This window comes from Agelaius phoeniceus, assembly GCF_051311805.1.
Source record: "Agelaius phoeniceus isolate bAgePho1 chromosome W unlocalized genomic scaffold, bAgePho1.hap1 SUPER_W_unloc_2, whole genome shotgun sequence".
Classification (NCBI taxonomy): Eukaryota; Metazoa; Chordata; class Aves; order Passeriformes; family Icteridae; genus Agelaius; species Agelaius phoeniceus.
In genome coordinates, this window is record NW_027509867.1 from 4,364,052 (window position 1) to 4,385,661 (window position 21,610).

The following is a 21,610-nucleotide window of genomic DNA, read 5'->3' on the forward strand; positions in this document are numbered from 1 at the left end:
GCCATGAGTCCATCCCCGCTCTGCAGCTCGCACGGCCGATTCGGTGCTGAGCAGTGCCTGAAAGGGACCTTCCCACTGGGGAGTTAGAGGCTGATCTCTCCATGGCTTAATCATCACCCAATTCCTGGGATTAATATTATGGATTCTGAAATCCAGGGTGGTAGTTTGAGGAATTGCCCCTTTATGTCTTAGCCCTCCTAAGGTTTGTGCTATAGACATCACTTATTTCTTGGCATTGGCTTCCCCTTCCTCATAGGTGGCAACCTTCTGGGGTGAGGTCAGGAAGGGTAACCCAAACATCATTTCATAGGGTGAGACCCCCAGATGTGACCAGGGTTGGGTTCTAGTTCTTAATAAGGCCAAAGGGAGACATTTTATCCATGACATTTGGGTTCCAATCATTTTCTTAACTAGAGCTCTTTTAAGAGTTTGATTCATTCTCTCAACCTGACCAGAACTCTACGGTTGCCATGGAGTGTGTAATTCCAATTTTACTGCCAGGGCCTGAACACCTTTCTGCAATATCTTTGATGTGAAATGAGTTCCCCGGTCTGAATCTATCCTGTTTGCCATCCCATATTGGGGTGTCCTGGTTTAGGGCAAATTTGGGAGAGAATCTCCAAAGGAGGGCCCCTCCAGAAAGCAAATACCACACAGCCCCTCCCCGCAACCAGTTTGGGAAGAATTCCTTGGAGAGGAGTGGAAAGAACCTGTTTATTTAACAGGCACAGCACCGCCAGCACACAGAATTAACAATGCCGGATGACACCGCTCTTTCACCACTCTGAAAAAAGATGGCAAATTCAGAAAGTCTCTCTTGGGGGTGGTCACTCAGTCCCTCTGGCGCTGGGGCAGCTGCTGCAGGCCACGAGGTGCAAACGCTCGGTGTTCCCAGGTCCCAGTCCAGAGCAGGTTCAAGATGGTTCAAAAAGGAAAGGAGAAACAGTCCAGGAAGAAATTTGGACTGTTTAGCTAAACTAGCTAATGAGCAGAAGCAAGAGCAAGCAGAAGTGAAGCAGAAGCAAGAGTGAGAGAGCAATGCAGAAAGCAAAGGCAAAAAGCAAAAGCAGCACTATCTACTGCCCGTCTCTGTGTCCCGCCAGGCTGATAAGAAAACCCAAACAAGACTTTCACTCTTCAGAGCCAGTCTTAAAGGCACAGAACATAATATCCAGCATAAACAGAACACATGAATGGGGATACAAGCATCATAACGTCACCCTAGGACATTCCACCCCTTATCCCCATATCATCAACATACTACCACACATCATGCATTTATTCACACAAAATTTCCATCTGTTCCCCCAAAATTTACAAGCAATACCCATCATGCCCTCATCCCATTCCCACACTGGACCACTGAATCCATGCCCTATACTACAGAGCTGCAGGATTTCACCCCTTTCACCTTACTCACTCAAGGCTCCATCTATCACTTGCTCAGACCTTCGACACTTGCACATCTCCTCCATCTTCCACTTGCCCAGACCTTCAACACTTACACATTTCCTTTTATCTCATGTCTGTATGGTTTAATGTACAGGCAATGGCAGTAACATCCAACAAACAGTGATATTTGCATATCATTCTCACCCCACAATCAGATCTCCCTGTGGTACACATTGTGTTGTTCCATCTCTTTGCATTATCCACCATGTGCAACCTGCTCCCTGAGCAAAGACAACCCCACGAATGGGTTTGTCTGTACTTGAGGCAGAATTGATCCACACAGTCTTCCCCAACAAACCTCTGACATGGACCACTGGGACTTTATCTCCATCTGTTACATTCAGGGACTCAGACTGGGCAAGACCTGCTCGTTTGATGGAACCTTGGGTGTTAACTAACCAGGTGACCTTTCCTAAATGCTGCTCCCAATTTTTGAAAGATCCCCCACCCAAAGCTTTCAGCTGTGTTTTTAGTAGTCCATTGTACCTCTCCACTTTGCCTGCAGCTGGTGCATGGTAGGGGATATGGTACACCCACTCAATGCCATGTTCCCTAGGCCAGGTGTTGATAAGGCTGTCCTTGAAATGAGTCCCATTGTCTGACTCAGTCCTCTCAGGGGTGCCATGTCTCCACAGGACCTGCTTTTCAAGGCCCAGGATGGTGTTCCGGGCAGTAGCATGAGGCACAGGGTAGGTTTCCAACCATCCAGTGGTGGCTTCCACCATGGTCAGCACGTGGCGCTTGCCCTGGCGTGTCTGGGGCAGTGGGATGGAGTCAATATGCCAGGCCTCCCCAAACTTGTACTTGGACCCCTGCCCACCATACCATAGGGGCTTCACTCGCTTGGCCTGCTTGATGGCAGCACACGTCTCACAGTCATGGATAACCTGAGAAATACTGTCCATGGTTAAATCCACCCCTCGGTCTCTTGCCCACTTATAGGTGGCATCTCTGCCCTGATGGCCTGAGGCATCATGGGCCCATCGAGCTAGGAATAACTCTCCCTTGTGTTCCCAATCTAGGTCTATCTTTGACACCCCTATCTTTGCTGCCTGGTCTACCTGCTCATTGTTTTGGTGCTCCTCATTAGCCCAACTCTTGGGGACATGAGCATCTACATGGTGGACCTTCACAGGTAGCCTCCCTATCCTGGTAGCAATGTCTTTCCACTCTTCAGCAGCCCAAATTGGTTTTCCTCTACACTGCCAGTTGGACTCATTCCACCTCTCCAGCCATCCCCACAGAGCATTGGCTACCATCCATGAATCAGTGTAGAGGTAGAGCTTTGGCCACTTCTCTCTTTCTACAATGTCCAGGGCCAGCTGAACGGCTTTGAGTTCAGCAAGTTGGCTTGAGCCACCTTCTCCTTCAGTGGCCTCTGCGACCTGTCGTGTGGGGCTCCATACGGCTGCTTTCCACTTCCGGTTCATCCCTACGATGCGACAGGAACCGTCAGTGAAAAGAGCGTAGCGCGTTTCCTCTGGGGGCAGTTGGTTACATGGAGGAGCCTCTTCAGCCCGTGTCACTGGTTCTTGTTCTTCATACGTGACACCAAAATTTTCACCTTTGGGCCCATTTGTAATTACCTCCAAAATCCCAGGGCGATTCAGTTTACCTATACGGGCGCTGTCTCTGTCCCTCTGGGAGCCTCTCAGGAACCCTGGGCCAGTCCCGAGTTGGCAGACACCGGGGGCAGCCCCGACACGGCCGACAGCGGGGAGACACTCTCTGTGCCCCGAGGGTACTGAGGGCACCTGGGCTGGGCGCCTGTGCAGCACAAGAGACACCAGAGACATCACTAGAAGAGAAAGGGCCGACTCTTAGCAGGGGTTAATCCAAGGTTTTATTCTAGGAGTCCCAAAGGAGCCCCTACACCTCAGGGGCCTCCTGCCTACAGCCCCGGGAGATGTGCCAAGGTTACATTTAAAGGGAGGTGGAAACCCAAAGTAGATAACATTTGACTAACCAAGAAGTGACCCTAAGGGATGGGTACTGGGGGATGGACATTTAGGACAGCGTATGGGGCAAGGCTTGGGGGGCTGACCCCTGGCCTCTGGCTGATCACTCGACATCCTGGAATGAAGCTTCTGGATGGAGGGGATGGGATGCTGAGTGATTGACAGAGAGCCAGGGTGGGGATTTGGGGATGATCTCAGCAAGGGAAAGGGATTACACAGGTAAAGGGAGGGGGGTACCATCTGGGATGAACCACTTGGGAAAAATACCAGGATTCAAACCCAAAACTATTACAAAACTATTACAAAGTATAAAAACACACTACAACACACCACCCAGATCTGGTGTTTGCTGCGCAAGTGCCCAGATCCAGAAATTTCCCAGGGCTGACACAGCCCAAGTCCAGCAATTTGTTGGCACAGAAAGCCAAAATCTGGCAATTCCCTGATGCCATTACAGGTGCCCAGACCTGGTGTTTGCTGCCACTGCCAGTGCTCAGATCTGGGTATTTCCCTGTTCTGGCAGAGCCAAGTCCAACAATTTTCTGGCAAAGAAAGCCAAAATCTGGCAATTCCCTGCTACCGTCATTGGCAATGCCAGGATCCGGTGTTTGCTGGCACCACCAGTGCCCAGATGCGGGAATTGCCCGGTGCTGGCACAGCCCCAGTCAAGTAATTTTCTGGCAAAGAAAGCCAAAACCTTGCAAATACCTGGTGCTGGCCCCACCCAGATCTGGTGTTTTCTGGCACTGCCAGTGCTCAGATCCAGCAGTTTCCCAGTGCAGCACAGACCAAGTCCAGCAATTTGGTGGCACAGAAAGACAAAACCCGGCAATTTTCTGGTGATAGCACCGGCACCACCCCGATCTGCGGTTAGCTGGCACCGCCAGTGCCCAGATCTGGCAATTTCCCTGTGCCACCACAACCCAAATGCAGCAATTGTCTGGCAAAGAAAGCCAAAACCCAGCACCGCCCAGATCTGGTGTGTTGGGGTTGGTTTAAAAGAAGAGGGAGACCTCGGCTTAAGGCCGTGGGAAAACCCTCTTTAGTCAGGGTCAGCAGGAGCTCCCACCCATAATCCTCTTGTTCAGTTATGCAGATTGTTACTAGAAAGTTCTGAGTTCTCTTTGCTACCATTGGTTACTTTATACTGCAAAAATTGTAATATTCTTAATCCCTCCTTCCTCTTGGATCCTTCCCTCAGATCCCACCTTAACCCCTCCCCATAAATAAATGGATAAATATCCCTGCTAGACCCTGGACCCAGGCTTTTTTCTGCTTTACTCTCTGTATTGTGCACGCCGTCCTGTTTGTTGTGTTTGCCTTCATTAAAGTTCTGTTTCCAGAGCACCAGATGGAAGCAGTCTCTGTCTGTAAAGTGGCCAGAGCTGGTTCTTAGGGAAACCACTGGTCAACGGTCCGGACGAGGACCAGAAGGTTTCACTGGTGTTTGCTGGCACCACCAGTGCCCAGATCTGGAAATTTCCCTATTCTGACACAGCCCAAGAGCAGCAGCAATTTACTGGCACAGAAATCCAAAACCCAGCAACTTTCTTCTTCTGGCTCTGGCACTGCCCACATCTTGTGTTTGCTGCGCCAGTGCCCAGATTTGGAAATTTCCCGGTGCCAGCAGAGCCCAAATCCAGCAGATTTCTGTCGCTGGCAACGACACCACTCAGATCTGGTGTTTGCTGGCAGTGCCAGCGCCCAGATCTGAAAACTTCCTGGTGCTGGCAGAGCCCAAGTCCAGTGATTTGCTGGCACAGAAAGCCAAAATTTGGAAATCTGCAGGTTCTGGCTCCAGCACCATCCAGATCTGGTGTTTGCTGGGACCGCCAGTGCCCAGATTTGGAAATTTCCCGATGCCTTCACAGCCCAGGTCCAGCAATTTGGTTTTAGCTAGCTTAGGCAGAGAAGTTCCTTGGACTGTGACTTTCCTTTTTCTTGGAACTGTTTAAACCTGCTCTGGACTGAAAACCCAGAAAAACACCTGCAGCTCACACCTGTGGCCCACTGAGCTCTGGGACGCTGCATTCCAGCACCAGAGGGACTTAGAAGAGACCGAGTGAGCCAACTACAACCCACAAAAAGGACTTTCTGAATTTGCCATCTCTTCAGCACTGACAGAGGTTTTATTTAATATTATTCATTTTTCATGCTTGTGAATACTTTACTTGTTAAATAAACTGGGTTTTTTTCACTTTTCTCGAGGGAAGTCCTTTCCTGAACTAGTAGGGGAAGGGGCCGCTTGAACTTGCTTTCTAGACGGACCCCTTTTGGAGGTTTCCTCCCCAAATTTGCCCTAAGCCAGCACAAACAGTCATCATGAAAATTTCACCAGTGGCATAATTTCCTGCTGGCAAATCTTGTGACAGAAGCTTGACCTTGTTCTCCATGACACATTCTTGGGAAGAGCAGACAGGAGAAGATTCCTGGAAAACTGAAACAGCTTTCCAGAAGGGAAATGAAAATGAAAGAAACAATCCAAGATCTTTTCCTCTATTTATTTCTATGCTCCCCTTTTCCATGTTGCACTACTTCTCCATCCCAGGAATTCCAGATGCACCTCACCTCTAAGATCAGTGACTCAGTGATTTTTAGACACTTGAAAATACCATGAGCCACACACAGTTTTCCTTCCCTGGTTTTACTGGAAGGCAAGACTGGAGATGTAAGTGCAGTGCTGGGGTCAGGTAGGAATCCTACAGCAAGGGAAGGTGGCCCGACAGTGTTTGACCCTCAGCCAGGACAATGCAGAGCAGCAAGCGAGGGGATTGCTGTGCCAGTGTGCAGGAGTCAGGGCTCTGCACCTGGGCTCACCGCTGCAAAGTTCCCGTGTTTGGACAGACTCAGGGGCTGTGCCCCGGGCGCGCGGGGCTCGAACGTGGGGCTCGTGGGGCGAGCGGGGAACGGACACGGGGACGAACGGCCCCGGTGCTTCAGTTGCAGCGGCAGCAGCAGCGGCGGCAGCAGCAGCGGCGGCAGCAGCAGCGACAGCAGCAGCAGCGACACCAGAAAAACAGATATTTTAGAGCATTCTTTCTTTCTTTCTCTTTATCTTTTTGTTTCTCTGTCTCTCCCTTTCCCGCGGTCGGGCACCCTTCTCCCGGGGTCCCTTGCCCGGCGTCCCTCTCCTCTCCCCGCCTCCCTCTCCCCTGCCGGGCCGGGCCATGCCCCCGGCCCGCCCCCGGCCCCGGGCGGGGCTGCCCCGTGCCCGGCCCCGGCCGTCCCGCCGCGCTCTCGCCTCCGCCCGGCTCTGGCCGTACTGGCGGTGGCGCTGCTGGGCGGGCATCAGTTCCTGGTGCGGGGGCGGCATCGCCGCCCTTCGGCTCCGCCTGGCCCGAGCCCGGCCCCGGACCCGACGCAGGCTCCAGTCCCGGCCCCAACCCCGGCCCCGGCCCCGGCCCCGGCCCCGGCTCCTCCCGGGGCCCGCGGAGGACACAGGCGCCGCGGCCGCTCCCGCCGCCTCTGCTGCGGCTTCCCCGGCCCAAGCTCCGCCGCTCGACAGCGCGGCCGCCGGCCCCGAGACTCCCGTGCCGCGTTCCAAGGAGCGAACGCCTGGGCATGGCCGGCCCGGGGCGGCTGAGGGGCGCTCGGGGGCCGTTGCTGGCCCCGGGCCGAGCTCTGACAACCGCGTCTCGCCCGCAGGGAAGGCGCAGGAGGCCCTGCAGGAGCGGCACCGGCTGGGTTCGCTGCTGGGCCGCGCTCCAGTCACAAACATGGAGCAGAGAGCGCCGAGAGTGCGCAAGGTGGTCTGGCTGGATCAGACGGAGGAGGACGAAGGCCCTGGAGCTGCCCCAGCACAGGGGACCGAGGCGGTGCCCGTCCATCCACTGCAGGAGGGTGAGTGGCAGAGCTGGGCTGCAGGGCTGGAGCCTGCAGCCAACTTGGCCCCATCCCATCCCATCCCAGCCCATCCCATCCCATCCCATCCCATCCCATCCCATCCCATCCCATCCCATCCCATCCCATCCCATCCCATCCCATCCCCTGGGGAAATGCCCAGGGACAGGACGGAAGAAGGGCCGGGCAGACACTCGGCAGTGGCCGTGCTCCATCCCCCTGGAGCATCCCGGGGCTCTCCCTGCCTGGGCAGTGCAGGGCTGGGCTGTGTTCTCCGGCCTCTCCCGCAGCCCCTCAGCTCTGGCTGCGCTCGCTCTTTGCCAGATGCAGCCGTGGAGTGCACACAAGGGCAGGAATCCAGCCGTGGCCGCTTCCGCAGCACAGCACAGGTACCTGCAGCCACCCCCACCTGGGCTGGGCCTGCTGTCCCTGCTCAGCCCAGCACCGTGTGTGCAGCACTCCATGCAACATCCCCGGCTTCCTGCCCTTCTCCTACAGCTCGTTTGCAACTTCATCCGGAGCATTCGGCAGGAAGAGATCAGCACCATGGGCACTGGGCTCAGAGCTCACTCCGAGCTCCTCAATCATGAGACCAGTGCCGCCCTGCTGGATTTGCTCCTGGAGAAGGGTGCTGCCAGGCCAGAACAAGTGAGCAGCCTGGGGCCAGGCTTCAATTCCCCCATGAGTCCCGTGGCTTCCCCAGCCAGGCCTGCTGGTCCCTGGGAGCCTTTGAGGCCATGGCAGTGCGCTGGCAAGGGAAGCATTCTCTGGGGACCCTGGGGACATTGCTCCCTCTGGCAGCTTTCCAAGTCTCCCCGTGCCTTCTCCAGGTGCCCGCCATGGTCAGGTACATTCACCGATGGTTCCTGCCCAATGATTCTGCCGAGCACAGGCTGGATGAGGCCCTGCTGACTCTCACCAAAGCACACCCGGGTGACGCAGTCGTGACGCTCCTGCGTGTGGCCCCGTCCTGTGACAGGTATGGGGCCCACCTGCCCAGAGGGCTCAGGCCTCCCCAGCCCATCACCCTGTACCGCCTGGCCAAGGTGTCTGACCAACAGAGAGTTCCAGGGCCCTCTGGCTGCTGCCTTTCCCAGCCCCGGCATGTCAGCCCCCGAGCCTGCTGCCATGCTCCCTTGCCGCCCCTCAGGGCTCTGTCCCCACAGGGCTGGGCTGCCTGGCTGCTGCTGGCGAGGGCCAGTGGGCAGAGGCAGAGCCGGCCATCAGCCCGGGCCCCTAGGGATGCCCAGGCCACGGTGCCGTGTCTGAGACCCCCCTGAGACAGAGCTCTAACCCCACAGAGCTGCCATCACCATGTGGAAGACCATCATGGGCTCGCTCAGGACTGCGGAGCCAGTGCTGCTGATACTCCTGGATGTGCTGGGGAGCTGGCCCAAGCACAGCACTTGCACCTCTGATGGGAACAAAACGGGTGTCTTTGGCCTGGCTGTGAGTTTCTGCAAGTGGCCTTTGCTGGCCCCAAGGCTGCCTCTCCAGCAGCTCTCCATCCTTCTTCCCCCACTGCATCTCCCTGCCTCAGGCACTGGCCTGAAACCCGGCCCAGGGGCAGCTTCAGGCCCACCAGGCCCCATGCTCCCCCTGCCAAGCTCTCTCCAGGCCTCTCCCTGCCAAGCTCAGGCCCTGCCACATGGACACCTCAGCACTGAGCGCTGTCTCGGGGGGCTTTGTCCCTTGCAGGCAACCATGGTGATGTGGAAGATCCTCCAGGAGCCCCCTGTCCCACGTGTAGTGGCTCCGTATTTCCCCCGCCTATTTTTGCATCTGCTCTTCCAAGTGTTCTTCAGCACAGAAGAGATGCCAGAGGAGGTCGATGCCTTCTGGAAGGGATGCCAGCAAGAGCACGGCCTTGCCACCAGCCCCAACAGGTGCTCCATGCCAGTCCTCCTGTCCCTGCCACATGGCCTGCCAAGGAGCCAGTGCTGCCAGTGTGACCTGGGCTTTGCTGTGCACACAGGTTTGCAGTGCAGACCCTGAAGTCCCTGCTCTGCCTTGTCCAGTGTGAGCACGTGGTGGTGTCAATGGAAGGCAAGCGTGGCTGGGACACGCTGCTCTGCGTTGATACCCACCACTATGCCGTGGCTCTGCTGGCCAGGTGAGACCCCCCCCTTGTCCCCATTGCTCCTGGCATTTGTGCCCTGTGCCCAGGCTGTCCCACACGGTCCCCATGGCTGTGGGCCAAAGGGACGAGGGACAGCCAAGCAGACTGGGAAAGGCTGGGAAAGGAGGGTGCCCAGGAGCGGCCACATCTCAAAGGGCCCAGGTCCCCTGGCAGGGTGGTGGGGAAAGACAAGAACCGTGTGAGTCAGTGCTGGGAGAGGCTTCCCTCCCTCCCCCAGCTCAGGGTCTTAGTGCCATTTTCCACCTTCCAGGGAGATTCGCCATGCATCCAGGCCCTTGTGTAAAAGGATCTTATGCTGCCTCCTTGAGATGCTCAGCAAAGAGATGCCATACTGGGATTTCCCTGCCCTGGCATTCCTTGTGGAGGTGAGCCTGAAGGCCAGCATGACCTGGCTGAGCTGCCTCCCAGCTCTCTGCCCTCTCGTTGCCGCAGCCGCCTGGGACGGTGCCCGCACCCTGCGCTGCTGCCTGGGCCCAGCCCTGTGCGGCTCCGGGCTCCTGCCGGCCGGCTCCCCCGTCACTGGCCTGTGCCTTTCAGCTCCTCGAGTGCCTGGACTTGAGGGAATGCAGGGACAGCATCATGGATCTTGTCTTGTCATGGCACCTGCAGAGGGAGCGCGCAGACATTGGCAGCCAGCTTCTCAGGGCCCTCCTCCCGCTCAGGGACCATTCCCCGCTGGTGAGAAGGGAGCAGTGGCTGAAGCCCTGCAGGCAGTGTGGGGCTGGGCAATGCAGTCGCTTGGCCTTGCCTGGCCTTTGGGCGCTGGGGCAGCTGCTCCCAGCTCTCCTGCCTCCCGCTTCAGCTGCCCGAGTGCTTCAGGACAGGCCTTTGGCCTCTGGGCCCCGCGGCAGCAGGGTGGCCTTTCACAAACTTGCCTTCCGCACAGGCCGAAAGAATGTGGAGCCTGACGGAAAGGCTCGTGGAGCTCCTGCGGGTCAGGATGACCACCATGCTACTGGGCTATCTGTTCCTGGATAATGGTGCCCGCATACCCAGCCCCATCGCCCTGCATTTGGCTAACGTGTTCCTGCCACTCTTTGACTACGTAAGGCTCTGTGTCCCCAGCCATGGCCACTGGCTGCTGCCCGGACACTTGGTGCCCTGTGGAGATGCAGGCCTGCACCAGTGTGGGCCAGAATCAGCTGATGCTGAGCTCTTGCTGCCTTCCTGTTCTACAGGGTGATAGCCAGGTGCAGCAGCTCTCCATGATTGTCTTTCACACCTTGATGTCTGCTGTAGAAGAAGAAGGAAAAAAGGCCCTGATGACACAAGTGTGGCAGAGCCTGCTCCCACTGCTCTTCCACTGCCATGATGAGAATCTGCGTGTGGCACAGGTGAGGACTCGTGGGCTGCTGCTGTCCCCCTGGCAGGGGGCTCGGCTGCCTCCTGCCCTGCGCCTGCTCGACTGCAGCCTCCTCCAGGCTGCAGCTCCTGTGCCCTGGGCTCTGGGGCCATCTCCGCGTCTCTGATGCTCTCCAGACTTCTCGAGAAACGCTGCTTTGTGCGGTCAAGTTCCTGAAAAAGAAAGATCTTCAAAAAAGTGTGAAGAAAGAGAAACTCTCCAAGTTTGCTGAGCTCCTGGTAAGGAGGGCCTGCAAGCCCCAGCCTCAGGCTGGAGAAGGCCCCTGAGGGCGGTGCTCAGTGTGGGGGGCTGGCAGCTGTGCCCCTGCCCGCTGCTGCAGCCAGAGGCCACACGGGCTCTTCTCCAGGCTTCCGTGGGCCTGAGCCGGGTGCCCATGGAGCCCTGGCCTGGCGGGGCTGCGGGCCGGCACCGCGGCTCCCTGGGCAGCAGCCGGCCCTCTGCCCCCTGCCCTCGGGGGCCCTTGGCCAGCGGCTGCTGGCCGCGCCTCAGGGCTGTGCGGGCAAGGGAGGCCGGGGCTGGGCGCAGGCAGCGCCCGGCCCCGGGGCTGAGCCTGCGCCAACCCTTCCCTCCTGCCGCTCTCTGCAGCTGGCAGAGGACAGGAGCCGAGCGGCCGAGCACCTGCGCCGGGCCCTGCGCTACCTGCAGAGCCCACAGGAGCCCCTGCGAGAGGCGGCCATCAGGTTCACGGGTGAGCCACGAGCCCGGGCTCCCTCCCCCGGCCCGTCCCGCCGCAGCTCGGGCCCGGCCCCGCCTGCTGCCCCGGCAGCGCCAGCCGGGCCCGGCGCCGTGGAGCCCCGCCTGGGCTGAGCATTGCTGCTGCCGCCCTCTGGCAGCCGTGCCCTGGGGCGGCAGCGTGCGCCAAGGGCCGGGCTGAGCCCTGCCGGGCCAGCAGCCCGTGTGGCCACAGCGCCGGCAGCGCCGCTGGCAGGGAGCTGTGCCGCTGGGGCCGTGACAGGCTCTGTGTTCACAGGCATGGCCGGGCGGCGCCTGAGGGGGCAGCAGCGAGAGCTGCAGCTGATCTGCACTGGTGAGTGAGGGCAGCGGGCTGGCAGCAGGGGCTGCCGGGGGGAGAGCTGCAAGCCCTGCCCCGGCTGCGGAGGGCTCTGCTCCTGGGGGTAGAGCACACTGAGATTTCAGGGCCACGTAGGCCATTGGTGGCCAGCAGCTTCGGGCTGATCCCCTTGCTCCCTGCTCCCTCCTGGCCATGGCCAGAGCCGGCTGGGATGGCCCTGGCAGGGGGCTCTCCTGGGCTCCCTGCAGATCCAGCTCTGACCGTGGCTCTGTTCCTCTCTCTTGCAGCCCTGGAACGCCTGACGGAGGACGTGAGCAGTGCCGTGTCACAGCTGGCACTTGAAACACTGCATGTCCTCCGTGCAATAGAGCGTGGGCGATATTCCACCATCCAGAGGCTGCAAGATCAGCTGCGCAGGGCATGGAGGACTCGGCCTCGCCTGTCGGGGTTCGGCTGCCTGCACTGCCGGATGACTTAGGAGGAGAGCTGATCTGGGAGGCTGCCTTTGCTGGGGCAACCTGAGCCAGAGGTAATTATCTTTAAGATTTTTCTTCTTTTCTATTTTTTATCTATATTGTAAATAAATAAATTATAGAGTATATAGAATTATATATATTATTATAGATTATAGATTACTGTAAATATTTCTAGAATGTGTTATGATACACAGACTGCCAGGAGCTTTTCTTTGCTGCCCAGGGTCTGCAGGGCAAGAGGCAGGAAAGGGTGAAAAGGGAGCTTGTGCTCAGCAGCACAGCAGGCTGAGGGGTCCTGAGGCCCTGAAGGGGGAAAGGGTGCTTGTGCTCAGCCAGCTGCCCGGGCATGCAGCGGGCAAGGGGAAATGGCCAGAAGCCCCTTGGCCTGTGGTGGTTCTGCTGAAGCCTTTGTGCTGCCCACAGAGCGGCCGGGCAGGGGCCGGAGCTGCGGGGATCCCTGCCAGAGCGGTGCCTGGAGATGGCCACAAGCCCTGTGCCAGGCAGGAAGCGCCATCCGTGCCCTCCTGCCCGTGTGCTGCTGGCTGCCTTGCTGAGGGCTCCCAGGTGCCTCTGGCTGGGGCTGCTCTGGAGCTGCTGTGGGGCTGCGGCGCTGCTGCCGGGCAGCTTGGCCGGGCTGGGGCAGGGCCTGAGGGGCTGGGGCGCTGGCAAGCCCTGAGCAATGGGGCTGTCAGAGGCCACAAGCAGCCCCCGGCAGCCGCCTTGTTCCTGCCAGAGTTGACTTGCAAGAGGGATCCTGGGCACTGTGGAACCAACAGCATCAGTGTTGTTGGAAACCCAAATGCAGGGAAATCCCAGACCTTTGGTCTTGTCAGCAAAGCTTAGAATTAAACCCAGGATTTGATCTGGGACCTTGAAAAGGGCTTCCAAACTTAGGTGCTAGAAGCAAGAATGCAGATTTCTAGTTTCTAGCAAAGACACAGGGAGGAAAATTGAAGTGGAGGAAAGTTTAGAGTTTTAGACTTCAAGATGTAGAAAAAGTGAAAGTAGTTACAATGGTAAACAAGAAGTTTAGGATGCAGTGCTGTAGGTTTGTGTGTCATAAGATGATTGGCTAAGGAAGCTTCCACTGTAGCATGAGTCCATAAGACGAAAGATTGAAGGATTGGCTCCAAAACACAAATATCCTTGTTGGCAGTGTCTTCTTGGCCAAGAAATCCTTCAAAGCTTTTGTAACTACAAGTCTTGTGGCCTTGTGAGCCATGTGGTGGAGTGGGAGCCAAACTCACCCTTCCTGTCTATGTAGAAGAGAAGAAAAAACAATAGCATCATCGAAAAAACTCAGAGCTCCGCTCTCTAGCTCATTCCCAACTCCTTCAACTCCCCCAAAGTGGGATTTAGCTCCAAACAGATGACAAGGACTCTTAGTGCTGCCTCTTTGACTCCAGAGCAGCTGCTTTAGGATCTTTCCCATAAGCCTGTGTAGTTATGTGCCAGAAATGTATCATTTGAAGAAACTTTCCCAACTGACTTGCATGGAGGTTTGTTTGAAGGGTATTTGAGGAGAAAGGCTCCCAGCAGAGGTCTGGGCTTTGGCCGAGCTGTGTCCCCTGCTAATTGTGAAGTGTGCCATCAGCAGCAGGGCTTTCTGGGCTAAAAATATCATCAAGTCACTTGGACTTGCTCTTTTTGGCCTCTAAGAGCTGGACCCAATTTTGGGGCAAATTTAGAGACCTCATCTATGGGTGGAGGGAGCACCTAGGATTTTCCCAGTTGCTGGGAATGGTTCTCCAGGTCCCTGGAGTATCCAGGACTCTGGTAAGTTGCAGCTCCACACATGCCGTGGCAATGAGAAGCAGAGGAAGCCAGACCTTTTTGTGCTGCCTGTGTCACTGCACCAGGGCCATGGGATGGGCACACGCAGCCCTTGTGCTGGAGCTGAGCTGCTCTGCCCAGCACTGGTGGCCGCCATCCAAGCTGGTTTTGCTTGTGCTGGTTCCCTGACAGCTGGGGCCCTGGGCAGAGCCCTGAGAGCCTGGTCTCCCCCCAGGGAAGGAGCAGGAGCCCCTGGAGAAGCTGTACCGGGTGGGGATGCTGCTGCTGCTGCTGCTGCTGCTGCTGGAGACAGTGAGGATGACATCAAGGATGACAAGCTCTTCCTCAGCCTGGCCACTGGAGGCTGAAGGTGATGGACTTTGATTCTGGCACCTTCTTCAAAGCCAAACTCCACAGGGAATTTGCAGATGAGTCCCCAGCAGGGAAATTCTGCCAGATTTGGGCATGGCCCAGCCTGGCTGGGAAGCAAAGGTTCCCCCTTTGCTGGGGCAGATGCAACTCATCCTTCAGTCGCTGCCCAGCTGCTTTTGGCAGGGCTGGGGGGATGGGCTGGGCTGGGTATGAAATGGGAGTGGGCTCCTGGCCCTGCCAACAGCCCCCAGCACCCACCGTGCCCCGGGCTGGGGCTGGGGCTGGGGCTGGGGCAGCCAGCCCGACACAAACAAAGCCCCATGGTGGGAGCAGAGGTGGGACTCCAGAACCTGTGCAGGGGCTGCTTTGCTTTGCAGGCAAGGAAGGGCTTGGGCTGCTCCACTGCCCTCGTTTGCTTTGGGATCACCATGATTTTGGGGGGCAGTGCAGGGGGAAGAGAGAAAGTGTGGGCTTCCCTCAGCCATGGCTGGGTTTTTCCCTACCATGTAGGAGTTGGGCCTTCCTCAAGGCCCTGACAGAGATAAGAGTTTTTACTGTTTTTCTTGTTTTCCCTTTTTGCATCTAATCTCTTTTCAATGATGTGTTGTTTGTTTTTCCAGAGGAAGCGTTCTAGGTGGTCCAGTGTGGATGGGGAAGTGCTTGGGAGCAGCTGTGGCGTGGATGGGCCGTGCCCTTGGAGAAGGCTGAGGCCATGGTTTGGGAGCAGCTTTTCTTGCAGCCGTGGCTGGCATGAGGTGGGTCCCTGTGTGCTTGGCAGGGTGGGATCAGAGCTTTTGGGAGATGGCAGCGAGCACAGGAGCATCCTGCTCTGGGCAGCTGCTGAGGGCTGGATGTGCCGTGGCTGGCTGCAGGCTGGGCACATGTCCTGCCCTCCTGCTCTGCTGCCAAAGGCAGCAGGGATGGGCAGCTCTGGGCACAGCTCTGGGCACAGCCAGCACGGCCTGGGCACCGCAGGCCTTGGCACAAGGGCACAGGAGCCCTCAGCTGACGGGTGGTTTCTGCTTTCTCTCCTTGCAGCCGGGCTCTGCGGCTGCTGAGGCTGCACTGGGCTCTGCCAGGGCTCTGCTGAGGTCAGCCCTGGGCCCAGCTGGGCTGGCTCTGCCCTCACATTGCTCTGACAGCTCTGCATCAGACGAGCCCATTGCGAGCACAGCGCCTGAGCTTTCTGCTTTGGCAGGTGAGTGAGACTCTGCTGCAGGCCCAGAGATTGCAGCTGGGGACACACATCCGATTGGCAAGGACCCAAACTCTCCACAGTCCCAGCTGAATGCCTGGATCTGCACAGGCTGTTTTGTCTGTCCCATTCTTCCTTCTTGATTGGCTGGAATTGTGCAGTTGCATTTTCTTCCTCCTCTAGCAGTGCCACGAGTGGGCCAAAGCTGGCGAGTGGGCCGTGCTCCTGAGGCAGTGCAGTCTGGAGCTGGTGGATGGAGAGTTGCCCTTCTGCACTGCCAAACCAGAGCAAAAAGCCCTAAGTGGGACTTTGTGTCTCTAAGAAATCCCTGACAGTTTCAAAGGGAATGTGCAGCTCATTTCCAGGCTGAGAAGGAAGGGCATCTTCTAAAGGATTTGGGGTTTGACAGAGTTTCCATTCCCAGTCCTGCTTGGAGCTGGAAGGGCACAAAGCAATTTCCTCTTGCTTCGACCACAATTTCAAATACCAATGTTAGAAACAAACCCCAAAATCTTTTAAAAGGCTGCTGAGGTCAGTAAGATGGATCCATGCCATCAGCACATTTACAATGTAAATAACTCAGTTCTCTTTTTAAAAAGATCATTTACCTCTTAATGCAAAGAATGTAACTTTGCATTTATGTTTTGTTTTTTTCACTAACATTATGTTATGTTTTTTCACTAACACTTAGATTTTATTCTTATCTTTTACAATTTACCTATTTTTTCCCTTTTTCTTTTTTTTTTCTTTAAATAGAAAACATGTCCTATCAAAGGACTGTCCTTTGCTCCTGGTTCCTGTGTGGAGCAGCTCCCTTCCTGCTGGCTGAGCTGCTCAAGCAGAGCCCGGCAGCTCCTGGCCCTGCAGGGCTGAGGCTTTTCCCCGTTGCTGGGCACAGACTGATGGAGCTGCACTGCTGAACACGGGCACACAGAGGGACCAGCAGCAGCTGCCTTTGCCCACCTGAGGCTCCAAGGCCCAAACTCTGAGCAGCCAGGGCTGGAAGAGACTGGCAGGATCTGATCCCTGACTCTGGGCCAGGGCTGCACAAATGACCCCACAGCAGCAGCAGCAGCAGCAGCAGCAGCAGCAGCAGCAGCAGCAGCAGCAGATGGAGCTGACTTTCAGCACAGCCCCTGCCCCTGTTCCCTCCCGTGTGCAGCGGTGTCACAGCAGCCTGAGGCACCTGGGAGCCCCCAGTGCCAGCAGGGACTTGAGATGGCAGCCCTGGGCTCCTGGAGGCTGTGCAGGGAACGGAGCTGGGCACTCCCTGTCCATGGGGAGTTTGCAGATGGAAAAGGCTGCTGTGCCCAGGCAGCTCCAAGGGCACAGAAAGGAGGCTCTGGAGCACTGGATCTGTGCCAGTGCCACAGTCCTGGGCAGCAGCCAGCCAGCCCTGGGGGAGCAGAGGGCACAGCACGAGGGACAGAAGCAGGCAAGGGCAGAGACTGGAGAGAGCCAGAGCCAGGAGCAGGAACAGCTGCTCCATTGCACTCTTGGAGAAAGCTCTAGGCTGGTTCCAAGCGCTGAAAGGCGTGAAGGGCAGAGAGGAGGCCACAGCAAACAATGCTCCTGTTTGCACAGCCTCCCCTCTCCGTGTCCCAGAAGGAATTGCATGGACTGTGCTCTTCTCTCCGAGTCGTCTCGTTCAGCATGAGCAGCTCAGCACCAGGAGCTGAAGGAGCTGAAGCCTCAGGCCACAGGAGCTGGGCAAGAGGAGACTTTCTGAGCAAATGAATGCTGCTAACATGGACCCAGCTGAATGCAGTGGATAGAATTATGGAATCACAGAATCCTTTCTGTTGGAAAAGCCCTCTGAGCTCACCCAGTGCAGCCGCTCACCCAGCAGTGCCAAGCCCAGCACTAAACCACGTCCCTGAAGTGCCAAGGCCTGGACAGCAGCCCTGAGTGAGGCCTGGACAGCAGCCCTGAGTGAGGCCTGAACAGCAGGCCCTGAGCCCAAGGTGGCCTCTGGATGAACCTTCCAACCAAAGGTTATCTTTGTATCTGCTCCCTGATGAAATATGCATGGTCATTAGCACTGTGATAGATGTAGCCACTCATTAGTGAAACATGTATTGACCTTTCTGTATTTAGAAGCCAGACCAGGCCATGAAATCTGACATCTGGCCTTGTTTGGGGCTGAATGGTCAAAGTCACCTCCCTTGGTTCCTCCTGGGGCCCTGGCCAGGCTTTGGGAGGGAGCCAAGAGGAGGATGAAACCAGATGTTGCCACACTAGCAGTGCTGTCAGTTTGTCCATTCAGCGCTGTCAGAGCTGGGCCCTCTCCCAGCGGGGTTGGAGCCTCACCTGTGGCTGGAGGCACCTGCAGGAATTGCCAGTGCCCAGGAGTGGCTCTGCAGCCCTTGGCTGTGACAGCTTCCCCAGCTGCTGTGTGGGTCTGGGCGATGGTAAAAGCTGAGGGTAACTGGGGCTGGATCTTTCTCAATCACTGCAGGCAATCTTTGGTGGGGATGGTTGGGTGCATTGCTGAGCTGCTCCTGTTGTGATTCTTTGCTGCTTTGAGCTGCAGGAAGTGACACTGATTCCTCCAGTTGGAGTCTGTGTCTTTGGTGCTGACCCTGCCCACTGTCAAAACAAAACTGGCCCAGTCTGGCCAGATCCCAACAAAATGTCACTTGTTCAGTGTAAATGTGAGGAATCAGTGCCATCAGAAATTCCCAGATGGGAAGCCCTTCCCTGGAGCTCCCTGGCTCTGGAGTGGGCTGAGGTGGGAGCCCCGTGGGAGCAGTGGGGCAGTCGGGAAAAAGAGGCTGAACCCCTGGATGGCTTCAAAACATCCAAAAATTGAACATGGGAAAGGAAAAGAACTTGTGGGTTTGGGCAGACAAAGATGAATTTGTTAAGAGTACATTGGAAACAGCACCTTCAGAAGGAACAATTATTGTTGGAATGCTCCCACATGGAGCAAGAGAAGAAGGTTTTAATCTTGAGCTCAGATGCATTGGTGCAAGTGAAATATCAATATAATAAATAACTATATATGTATTTATAGTACGATAAGACCTTCAGATATATATATTTATATATTTTTATATGTATGTCTAGGTCTGTCTATCTATATCAATATGTATACTACATATAAAATTAAAATAATGTATAGTAGTGCTGACAATACTAATTTGGTAGCTTTGGTGGCTCAGGGATGTAACACTAAATACCCTACAGAACAGGACTGGCCAGGACCCAAATGTCAGTGGTCAATTTTGTGAGATTGTATACAATGAAAAAGGAGGAAGGGAGGAAATTGGCTGTTTTTACAGGGTTTGCTGATACTGTGATGCAGAGTGCTTTGTCTGTTCCTGTGAAAAATTCAGTGATGAAGCCTGCAGGGTTTTTCATGTACCAGACTATGCACAAGCTGCAGGATTGGTTGAATGGGTGAAGGGGTTGTTTAAAAAGCAGTTGAAAAAATGAGGAGATGGGAACCTTTGCCCATGGAGAACCCATCTCCCAGATGTGCTCCATGCCCTTAACAATGGCCCATGGGGGAAATGGAAACCCCTGGCTGTGCATGGCTGCACCCAATTTACATTAATGAACTAAATCAATTATTAGAAGAAGTAAGGAGTGATGCTGTTAAAATATCCAACAGCACATCCTGCGAGCTCCAACAAACACCAATGGGGCTCTGCAGAACTGCACAGCCTTGGATTATCTGCTTGCTGGCCAGGGAGGATGCTGGGCTATTCCAGGACAGGAATGTTGCAGGAATGTCTATCAGTGCTGGGTTTGAGGTCCAACAATCAGGAATCACCTCAATAGAAAGATCAGTAGAAGAGAGGCAGAAAGAAGAAAATTCCTCATAGTGGGATTGGCTCCCAAATTGGAGGCTGCTGTGAAGTGCATTCGTGGCAGTCACTGCAATCATTGCAGTGTGAGCACTTGGTGTGTTATAATTCCATGTTGGAGTTGTTGTTACACCTTGTGCTAGAAATGGAGTACTGGGACTTGTCTAAGAAGAGACACAGTCTCAAGGAAAAAAGGGGCATTTGATAAAGGACAGAGAATAGTAGCTAATTAAGCATGTTTTAAAAGGAATTAAAATTATAGCTCTGAGTAATGAACTTGAGCAGCACTTAACTGAAGAACAAGAGGTGATGCCTTTGTGCCTAATACCTAAATTTAAACTGTGTTATTGCAATTGTTCTGAAGGTTGCAGTTCATCTGTAGGTCAAAGCACTGATTGAAGCACTGAGGCCTCACCAGGCCCTGACTGAGGCCTGAACAACAGGCCCTGAGGCAAAGCTGAGCTCCAGATGAACCTTCCAACCAAAGGTTATATTTGTATCCACTCATCAATGAATCATTATTAGCAATATGATCTCTGTATGTGTTCATTGGTGAAATATGGATTTACATTCCTGTATTTAGAAAGCAGGCCAGATCCCATCTGGCTTTGTTTGAGGCTGTGGGATCAAAGTCACCTCCCTTGGTTCCACCTTGAGCCCTGGCCAGGCTTTGGGAGAAGCCAATCAGGAGAATGAAACCAGATGTTCCCACACCAGCAGTGGTGTCAGCTTGTTTGTTTAACATTGTAAAAGTTGGGCCCTCTCACAGTGAGGTTGGAGCCTCATTGTCTGCAAAGGTGGGTGCACCTGCAGGAATTCCCAGTGTCCACGAGTGGCTCTCCAGTCCTTGGCTGTGAAAGGGTTAAAAGCACTGTGCCCGGGCATACCTGGGCAAGAATAAGAGACATTGCACCCAATATGGAAGCTTGCAAATATTCAGCCACAAGCTCAAGACACAGGATGAATGTTGGCAAGAAACAGGGAACAAAACTGGCAGAAATGAAGGGTAGAGCTTGCTAAAACCAGTGAGGAAATTGCTGAAACTGCCAGCAAGAGACTGTGCATGCCTACAGGAGAAAGGTGCAAAGGCCACGGCGATGAAGACGTCCAGCCTTCATCAGGAGACCCCCGAGGAAGACGCGGAGCCTTCCTCAGTGCCAGCACCAGTGCGCGCTGCGCCTGCGCCTGGCACACGCTAATGATGGTAATGAGTGCTGAGAGATCGTTTGCATAACCACACCTTTTCTAAGGAAAACCATGAATGTGCATAGAGTATAACCATCCATTGTAATCTCTGTGTGCTGTGTGCTGTCAGGAGGAGATATCCCCGCACACCCAGTGCTGAATAAAGCAAATCCCCCTCCCTGGGCTTTGTCTGGGAAGAGTCTCTGGGCCCCGTTTGGGGCCATCCACGTCCATGGGGTTCTGTCAAGTCCCAGTGGAACCTTGGTGCCACGTTGTTCCACAGCCTCACAGTGCTCTCCTGCTGCCATGAGGTCCCTCCCTCTGTGACACCCTGCAGCCCTGGCTCCATCAGGGTCTCTGGGGTTCCTTGGTGCACGCCTTTCTCCCATCTGAGCCTTGCTCCCATGGGTTCCATGGACTGACAGTGGCCCTCTGCATTCCATGGGCCCAGCTAGATCACAGCAGAGCCTGGCTTTCATCAGGTTCTGATACCTGTTCTGCCAGCTGACAGGGCTGATTTAAAGAACACAGAAACCAATGGGAAGAATGGTCTTATTTTACTGTGAGTGTTAAGGCAACACAAAATTAAAATTATACATTCAATACAACTACATGCTTGGCTTTAGCAACAAGCAAAAAGAAGCAAGGTAATGCACCTAATCATTATTACAGGAGAGAAAGGATAGGGACTGAGAAAGACACATCCCCAATTGCCTAAACACTTTACCATCATCCAGAGTCTACAGTCGCTGGGGAGCCCCATTTCACAGCAAGGACCTGGAGAACTCTTGCAAGCACTTGGGAAAATCCTACATGGTGCATCCAATAGCAGGTGAGGTCTCCAAATTTGCTCCAAAAGTGGGTTCAGCATTCATAGGCCCAAATGAGCAAGTCAAAGTGACTTGATGATACTTCTAGCACATAAACTCCTGGATCTCTTGGCACTTTTGCTGAGCAGGAGGGCCCAGGGCTTGGCCAGAGCCCAGTCCCTTGGATTGGAGGGTTTCCCCTAAAATATCCTACAAGCCTCTA

At 55.2% G+C, this 21,610-nt stretch overlaps 1 protein-coding gene across 1 annotated transcript in view; it reads right to left on the minus strand.

Annotated features, from left to right (window-relative positions):
* Window positions 1–10,059, minus strand: part of LOC143692671 (uncharacterized) — a 183,972-nt gene extending 173,913 nt beyond the window's left edge. The window contains 1 exon segment of the mRNA XM_077172919.1: window positions 9,994–10,059. Coding sequence (XP_077029034.1) covers window positions 9,994–10,059 — 66 coding nt within the window.
* Between the last annotated feature and the right edge of the window lie 11,551 nt (window positions 10,060–21,610).